Genomic DNA, 9,289 nt, shown 5'->3' with positions numbered 1-9,289 from the left:
ACTACATACACGTCTCCATTTCTGCACAGTCCCCAGTTGATGGCGCCATCGGATCACGAATGATTGTAATGAATCCGCTTGATTCGTCTATTCGTCGTGGGCCGATGCAACACCACCAGTGATAAGTTGAAAACATTTTGTAGAATCCCGAACTTCTAGAGTATAAAAATAAAAAAATAAAATAAAATTAAGCTTCTATACACCATCTACTACCTTTCTTGATGCACCCCTTGGCGTTGTTTCATCCTGTGACACTCTACCGAGGCAGAAGTAACGGGTCACGGTCAGGTGGCTGTTGCGCATCAGCTCAGAGAAAGTAATGGGTCTCCTTTTGTCGGACAATGAGGTGAACCGGGCGATAGGGGCGGATGAAACCGGCTTAATGCTCCGTGTAATGCATGTTAATATCAGGCACCGAGGGGAGCACCGGACGGAGCGCTTTGGGATTATTTATCACAAAACATTTGTATTCTTCCGTTGGAGGACGCTTGATCCCGGATAGCTGTACACTAATCCTTCACTCCGTTAATTAAAAAGAAGTGGAAAGCAATGGAACTGGTGGTGGTGATTTTTTTTCTTTCTCTTTTTTTCCAGAAATGTAATCATTTCTGGAGAAGCTTAACCATCTGTTTGAGGTTAAGTCTCCAAGCAGATTGTGTTTTCTGCTTATTTAAACCTAGGGATTTTAGTTTTTTTTATTTCCTGAAGAGTGGGGGGTGTTGTATATCTGTGATTCTTGTTTGGGGAAGTGGGAGTAGCACTTTCCGTGCAACATTCTCTAAAGTAAGGATAGCACATGCGAGCAATGGTGAAAAAAGTCAGACATCGATAATTTATTTATGTTCCCGTAATTGGTTGCTACAACGTAAAGCTCCGCAACAGATCTCAATTTGCACTTGCGAAAGTAGAAGTTTGGTTCTTTTAAGATGAAAAGAACCCATCACTTCCTCCAATCTGTTCAAAGTGTAACAGGTGATCAAATTCTACTAGGAAGGACAAAATAACAGTTTCCTGTTTTCTTAACAGTTTCCTGTTCTCTATTGACTCAAATTTTCACTCACTAACAAGTGACTCGTCATCCACAGTGCTGCTACGGGGTCAAGGTAGAGCCGCAAGTCCCAGAAAGTCCTACTTTTCACGCCACAGTTTTGCATTAGGATGCTACTCGTGTCTGTCTGGAGACGAACTTGGACTCACAAAGGCGGCATTTAATTCCTCCTCCCTCTCTCTGTCGCTCTCTTTCTCTGCCGTTCAGCGGTTTTCTTACAGGCCGGGATTAACATGGGTAAGATTAGATCCAAGCTAACATGTGCCTCGCTTCAGAGAGACTTTCTTGCTGACATAAACGATATGATGGTGCTTTCCTTCACTGGCGTTATTTGTAATCTGATTTTAAGATTCCTCTGTTGGATCAGTCTGCATGTGAGCGTTTTTTTCCTCCTCTTCAGAGGCTGTAAACCTTTGGGATATTTATTTGATCCTGGCTGTAATACCTGATTAGAGACAAGTATGATTATGGCTTCATACCATAGCTTTTATGTTGATTGTGTTGATACATGTTCAGGTCTACTTAAGTGAATTAAAGTCGCGTAATTCGCATTTGCGTGGCTGTGCTGTCCAGTCAGGACCGTCCGTGTAATCATTTTAAGCCCAGGCACACTCATTTGAATGTTGATTAAAAATGAATATCCTGACCCATCAAAGATTCTTTTTGTAAAAGCCCATTTCGTGTGTGATGATTAATGAATGGGACTGTTTTGCAGTGTGGGCATTCATCTTCAAAGGCCTCTAATTAAAAAGCATTATGGAGTCCCGGCAGTCTGATGGTAGGCCTTTCGAGCAACGCAAAAGAAGGATAAAACATCTGTTATCTAAAACAATACACTCAATGAGTTTATTCTTTTCAAAAAAGCTACAACGCGGTCATGAGAAAACACTGCTAAGTCGTGTTGCCCATCACGGTCATCTTGCAGGACTCCCTGGACATCATTACAAATCCTTATCCGGTAAATGCAGCCTAGAAAGCGACCACTATCCGTTTCCTAATCCAAATCTGGCTTTGACGTCTGGAGTCAAACATGCCCCCCTTCGTCTCTTTAATGGGTCAAAAAGGAGGATGTGAAAGGGTTAAACGTCTACCATAATTAGAGTCGCACTTATCGTCGACGTCCTCCAATACAGAGCAGCGAGGAGCAACGTCCACCCCCTCCATCTATCTTTCTCTCCCTCCTTTTCTCTCTCAGTGTCATACGCACCGTCTCTCTCCCTCTGACTCTCTTTTCCTCTCTCTCTGTCTTCTCTTTCTCTCTCTCTCTCTCCACACACACAAATGAACACACACACGCCTGGAGACCCGCACACACGCGCGCGCCTTACCACCAGCTCCCCCGAGTGTCTAATACTCTGGAAAATCAAAGCGCAAGCCTCCCCCCGTTCACACACCAGTGCTGCGCGTGGTGCACAGCACAGAGAGCCACCGTCTTTCTCCTTTCGCTTGCTGTTCTTTCATCTGCAGTTTCCCCACAAAGTTTTATACACAGATAGGTGTTAAAAACTTTTCATCTTGAGATATATATATTTATATATATTTTTTTGTATCTGGACAAACTCTTTTAGGTTTATCTAATTTGATTTTAAACTTCGCAGCTTTAATGGTGACAGGCTTTAAGAGGTAAAGCATGTCTGGATAAGCTTATTTTTACGCACGCCGCGGACATGGAACGTAAACTCTGCAGAGGCTGCTGGGTTCCGGTGACTGGTCTGGTCATATGTCTTCTCCTGTGTGCGTGTGTGGTGGACCTGGTACTCGCGCAGATTCGGTACTCCATCCCCGAGGAGCTGGATCACGGAGCATTTGTGGGCAACATCGCAGAAGATCTGGGTCTGGATGTGGCCAGGCTTTCAGCGCGAAGGTTTCGCATCGTCTCCGGCGCAAAAAAACAGTATTTAGAAGTGAACTTGGAGAATGGAATCCTCTTTGTTAACGAAAAGATAGACAGAGAGGACCTGTGTGAAAGAAGCCCAAGCTGTTTTCTACACCTACAAGTTGTCATTGAAAACCCCTTAGAACTGTACAGAGTGGAAGTGGAGATTTTAGATGTCAACGACAATTCCCCCAGCTTCCCGTGGACTGAGTTCAATCTCGACATCACAGAGTCTGCTGCGCCCGGCTCACGCTTCCCTTTAGAGAGCGCACAGGACCAGGACGTGGGCACCAACTCTCTGCGCTCCTACCAGCTGAGCGCAAACCAGCACTTTGTGCTCAACATCCAGACGCGCAATGATGGCAGCAAGTTTGCGGAGCTGGTGCTGGATACGCCGCTTGACAGGGAGCAGCAAAAAAGGCACGAAATGGTTCTTACTGCTTTTGATGGAGGTTCACCTGAACGCTCTGGGACAGCGCTAATAACTATCACTGTGTTAGATGCCAACGATAACGTGCCTGTCTTTGACCGCTCTGTTTATAGGGCGAGCTTGGTGGAAAACGCACCCAGGGGAACGCTGGTGCTGAAGTTAAACGCCACAGACTTGGACGAAGGCTCAAATGGGGAAGTTACATACGCGTTTAGCGGGCACGCACCTCTTAAGGTGCGTGAATTGTTCAGCGTGGACCCCTATATGGGGGAGATACGTGTGAAGGGCGTTGTGGACTACGAGAAAGCCAGTGTGTATGAACTGTACGTTCAAGCAAAAGACAGAGGACCGTCGGCTGTGGCAGTACACAGTAAGGTACTGGTGGACATCCTGGATGTGAATGACAACGCTCCCGAAGTTATCCTCACATCAGTGTCCACACCTGTCCAGGAGGACGCGTCGCCTGGCACAGTAATAGCTGTGATCAGCGTCATGGACCGAGATTCGGGAGAGAACGGGAACGTGGACTGTCAGATTCCGAATAATGTCCCCTTTCAGCTCCATTCATCTTTTAAAAACTATTACACGCTGGTGACAAGCGAGCCGCTGGACAGAGAGACTGTGTCTGAGTTCAACATCACACTTACAGCCAGAGACTTGGGCTCCCCTTCACTCTCTACCAGGAGAACAATTCTGGTTCAAGTGTCTGACATAAACGACAACCCCCCGCGGTTCTCTCAACCTTCATACACAGTTTATGTGACCGAGAATAACGCCCCGGGCGCTTCCATTTGCTCCGTCTCTGCATTCGACCCAGATTCTAACCAGAACGCATATCTGTCTTATTCTATTCTGGAGGGTCAAATTCAGGGCATGCCCGTGTCCACTTATGTCTCCATCAACTCCGACAACGGCAACATATACGCACTGCGCTCTTTCGATTATGAGCAACTTCGAAACTTTCAGATTCTGGTACAGGCACAGGACGCTGGCTTCCCCCCTCTCGCCAGCAATGTCACGGTCAACGTGTTTGTTCTGGACCAGAATGACAACGCGCCTGTCATTGTGTCCCCGCTGCCCAAGAACGGCTCTGTTGCCACGGAGGTGGTTCCGCGCTCTGTGGACGCGGGGTATTTGGTGACCAAAATCACAGCATTAGACGCAGACGCAGGGCAAAACTCCCGGCTGTCTTACCAGGTTATTCAGGCGACTGACCCGGGCTTGTTCAGCGTGGCTCTATACACAGGCGAAATCAGGACCATTCGCCGATTAGTTGAGAAAGACGCAACAAGACAAAGGTTAGTCATATTAATCAAGGACAACGGACAGCCGCCGCTCTCTGCCACAGCCTCTATTGTCCTCACAGTTGTAGACAGCGTGCCCGAGTCGCTGTCAGATTTCGGAGATCTAACACTCAGCCCGAAACCCCCCTCAAACCTTGCCTTGTATCTCATCGTGTCACTCAGCACAATATCTTTAATATTCCTGGTGGCTATCATCGTGCTGGCTGCTGTTAAGTGCTACAAGGACCAGGAGACCCACAGCGGTTACAACCTGCCCCCCTTAGCCTGCTGCTGCTGCGGGGGCTTTCAGCCAGAGCCGCCCCCGGAGGTGTTCAAAAAATCCAACCTCAACTTGCAGATTTCATCCGCGTCCAAAGTACCTACGAACTGCATGGAGGTGAATGGAAATAGCAGTTTTTCTCAGTCATATTGTTATAAAGCCTGTCTGACCCCCGAATCAGCCAAAAGTGACTTTATGTTTCTGAAGCCGTGCAGCCCGAGCAGCACGCCGAGGAACAACGAGGCGAAGAACGCGGACAACTCGTGGAACGCGCACAGCCGGAGCGCATCTGTCAACAACGGAGCTACAACTCCGAACGAGGTGAGCGTGACACCGGGAAACAATGCAGGAGTTTAAACTGCGCTTTGTTACTTCGTTTTACTTTCTTCTCTGTAACAACGCGCCAGAGTGACATTTCATCTCTTGAAGGTCACATTAGGCGTGCCGCACAAGTGTGAAGTCAAACCTAAAAAAGCCCCCAACAACAACAAAATGAAATGAAATAAAAATATTTTAAGTGATTTTGTTTTCACTATGTCTTAGGAACATTTTTTTTAATACGAGAGGCTAATTTATCTCAATTTTGAAATCCGTGGTAATGTTTTCCCTTCGCGGAATGAAATGACATGACGCGAAATTGCATTTTAATTGACAAGTTAATGAAAGTGTAAAGCACCATCTTGCGTGGAGCGTACGGTGCGCACGGACCGTGACTTAGAATGAAGTGAGATGTCACTTACAGTACAGGAGAGGTGGGGGCCGGGGAGGGAGGGGGGCGTTTAAAGCTTGCTCCGCTTTCAGTCTTAATAATAATTGTGGTGTTTTCTCATAATACATGAACTAAAAGGGAATTGATGTGACTTGTGTGAATAATCACTGGGTGTCTCTGCCAATAATTGTCAGGGAATGAGGCTGCACGCGCACCTGCTTCCAGCACCTGAGTGTGAGCACAAATTCAAGGTTAAAGGCATTAGTTTGGTTACATGCAGTTATTGCTGGCTTTCCCTGATGCCTTCTCGCTCTCATGCTAACAATATGGGACATATAACCCCACTAACTATGCCTCAAGGGCAAAAGCAACAACCGGGCTGCACTATCAACAATGTGGCGTATTCGCAGAGGGGCGGGGGTGTCAATTATTGATGAGAAATGGCAAATAGGCGGTTTCGGAAAGACAGAGTAGGACATCGCAGAACGGAAAGGGGGGGGGGGGATACAAGGAGAAGGGGGTGGGGGAAGGAGGGGGTGCAAGGACATGGCCGGACTGAGACGTGGACTGCCTGTAGATCGGTCCGGTGTTGTCCTTTGTATGAGAGTGGGGAGGGGGGGCAAGGAGGGAGATACGCCGATCGAGGGTGGGAGGGGAGAGAGGGGAAGGCTGTAATCGAAGAAGAGGGAGTGAAGGAGACAAGGAGAGAGGGCATTTACGGCAAAAGGATGTGCAGACCGGTGTTTTCTAATTCTAACAGACGGGGCATCAGAGCGTAAACGTGTGCGTAATGCTGATTTTTGTCGCCCCGATTTCCCGAAAAAAATCCTAGAGGCACAAAGAGTCAGAGTGCTCGCACTAAGCTCCGCCAGGCAGAAGAGGGGAGGGGGGAAATGTCACCGGCACAAGCACCTCTGGCCACGAGAGGGATTTTGAGGTCACGCTGATTGTTCCGCCCGCAGCTATGGACCTTCTGGAGAAAGTGCCCTTCCTCTCGCTAATTGGTTCCAGTAATTCACCCAGTCCCTGCTCGTGCGCTCAGACGAGTCCTACGTAAGGTCGTCGATGACAAAAAAAAAAAAAAAAAAAAGACAACTCACAAAGAAACTACTTGAGCGTTGCATAAAGCGAATGCACAGGCGTACTTGAGTTGATGGATTGGAGGTGAAAAGGAAGATTAAATACACGTCCAAGCGAGGTAAGCAGACAGGACAGGTGGGGTGAGTGAACGTGCGCTCCAAACTGCGCCGTACGCGTGCAGAGTTGTGCACTTGAATCAGCGAGGGCGACAAACTTTTCCAAGGCTTTCTGAGAGACTTTTAATTAAAAACCTTGCTCGAGGAGCATCAGAAAAATATTAATGAAAAACGATGCATAAAGTCCACAAAACAATGACGTGTGTAATTTTCTTAATTTTTTCCCGGGTACGCTTTCCTTTGAAGATTAAAATCATGTTTCGTTTCATCCCTGTGGGGGTTCTAATTGGTTTTATGCGTAGTTGGTGAGAAGACTATTTTGAATGCCGATTTTAATAATACGCTTACGTCGCACTCCCCTTGTTAACAACTTTAGATGGACTAATCAAGCGTTGAATGCATAATATGAGCCCCAAGTCCGAAAAAGTCCCGTGGTTGATTTCCTTAAAGCTTCCAGTTTTCCGCTCCACAATAGAGGATAAAAGTGAAAGTTGGCCATTGCCGAAAGCGCCTCGGGAAAAAAAAGTGTGCTTTTACATAGATCCACAAGGCGGCAGTCAGATTCCATGTGGAATAATCCACCATTTCAAGACAGACACAATAGAATGCTCCAGTCCTTTTTCAATGACCTCTATGCTCTACGAGGGTGAAGTGGACAGAAGGCCTTCTTTTACAAACCTGCTTTTAGGAAGACGGGTTCTGAAAAGGCTTGTGAAAATAGATGTTCTTCACAAAGCTGCAGAAATATATTTCAGTCAAATTTTGATGAAGAGCTGACATATCTTTGTCCTTGCAGCTGAAGCAACCAAACACAGACAGGACTCTCACGAAGACCCAGAACTCTTCCATCAAAAGGTATCATTGTGACTTAAGTAGCTGGTATGCTAAACAATATTACATTTCCTTACATTCATTAAGTACATTTTCTGAATTGTGAATGTTTATATAAAAAAAACAACAACTTTTAAACCATTTTTAAAACTGTTGAATGAATGTGACTTTTTTCATAGTTACAACTCTATCAATATGGATGGCACGCTTATGCGTAAGGCAATGCATGCAGACCCAGAGAACTATGTCACTTCAATGGCACCTGGACAATACTGGACCTGGGGAACTCAAATGAAGGGCATGAAAGGTAAGAGTCCAGATATGTTGCAACTGAAGTGGCCTTTAATGAAATTGTATACTCTTCCAATTAAAGTTAATGACAAATGTCTCTGTTGCCATGTAAAGTTGACACATTCTTGCCAAAGGCACCATGTTAAGCATCATTAATGTTTAGTTTTTACCTGTAATAAAACTTTTATCTCTTATTTTGAGTTATTTTTTGGGGAGAACTACGAAACCCAAATTTGCATGACATTGGTATAAATGAAAATAGTTCTGTCATAATAATGTTAGTTATGCATAATAAGCAGTTGTTTCTTCTCGCTTGGTCTATCTGCAGACTACAAAATGTCCCCATCACCTAGTGGGATTCCTTCTCGGCCCTGGACTCCTCGATGCACGCCTCCTCCACAGCAGCAGCAGCAGCAGCCGCAGCCATCAATTCCCTCACATCCGCACCCACATCCACATCCACATCCACACCCACACCCACACCCACCACCTGACTATCACCACAACGTGTACATTCCCGGAACTCCATCAGGCTTCTGCACCCTGCGGCCAACAGCACAGCGAAGTGAACTGGACGTCCACAATTCTTTCTCCACGTTTGGCAAGAAACGGCGTCTTCAGATGTCTCCGCAAGGGGAAGCTGCAGTGATAAATAATGATCTGTACAATGACTGACACTCCAATTGTTGACCTAACTGATGAAGAAACAGAGAAAAATAAGTGCAACAATATTTTGGCGTTTTTAAATGGTATGAAAACAAAGATGAAGAGAAAACCACAGGTGAATATTAATATTTAATGGACATTATCTTTTGGAGAAATCTCATGGCTCTTTATCTGACTTACCACTGCAACACTGTCAATGTGTCTACCTGTTATTATATTATCTTTACTACAGTTATTTTGATCATAATTATTATTTAGACAATCAAAGTGCAGCTCAATTCCATTCAAAAAGCAAAAGTGGACCACTATTTTGCACATCTTTTTTTTTCTTTTTTGTATCTTTATTTGCTAGCAAAGCTTGTGTAAATATGACAAATATTATGTAAATGTATATGCAAGCTGCACTAAGATGCAAGCTACTCTAACAAGGGGCTATTTCCCCCTACCCATGTACTGTACACATTTATGAAATTAAAGTATTTTTTTCACTTTGTCTTTCCTAATTTTTAGGAAGTAAAAGTTCAACTCAAAACAAAACTTGCACAGATAAATCACTTAAACGCAGGTCCCACAGATCGAATTTAATTAGCCTCAGTCAATTATTTCGGGGTGGAAAAAGTTCTGCAGCCGCTCCTACAAGGCTGGAAAGCTTTTCGCCCTGGTAAGCTGTTTTCTGCAG

The 9,289-nt window shown here is 45.5% G+C and overlaps 1 protein-coding gene across 2 annotated transcripts; it reads left to right on the top strand.

Moving 5' to 3' along the window:
* The first annotated feature begins 2,306 nt into the window (after positions 1-2,306).
* Positions 2,307-9,098, top strand: LOC102229651 (putative protocadherin beta-18). 2 transcript variants are annotated; one of them, XM_023329106.1, is made up of 5 exons: positions 2,307-5,034; positions 5,125-5,238; positions 7,619-7,677; positions 7,833-7,960; positions 8,273-9,098. In XM_023329106.1, exons 1-5 carry the CDS (start codon positions 2,716-2,718, stop codon positions 8,617-8,619), a joined length of 2,967 nt encoding a protein of 988 aa, XP_023184874.1. In that variant the 5' UTR covers positions 2,307-2,715; the 3' UTR covers positions 8,620-9,098. The 2 variants fall into 2 exon arrangements, with proteins under 2 accessions (XP_023184874.1, XP_014326158.1); XM_014470672.2 differs by having other exon boundaries at positions 2,307-5,238.
* Positions 9,099-9,289: the final 191 nt, after the last annotated feature.

This window comes from Xiphophorus maculatus, chromosome 23 (genome assembly GCF_002775205.1).
Source record: "Xiphophorus maculatus strain JP 163 A chromosome 23, X_maculatus-5.0-male, whole genome shotgun sequence".
Classification (NCBI taxonomy): Eukaryota; Metazoa; Chordata; class Actinopteri; order Cyprinodontiformes; family Poeciliidae; genus Xiphophorus; species Xiphophorus maculatus.
This window is presented reverse-complemented; position numbering and strand designations above follow the sequence as displayed.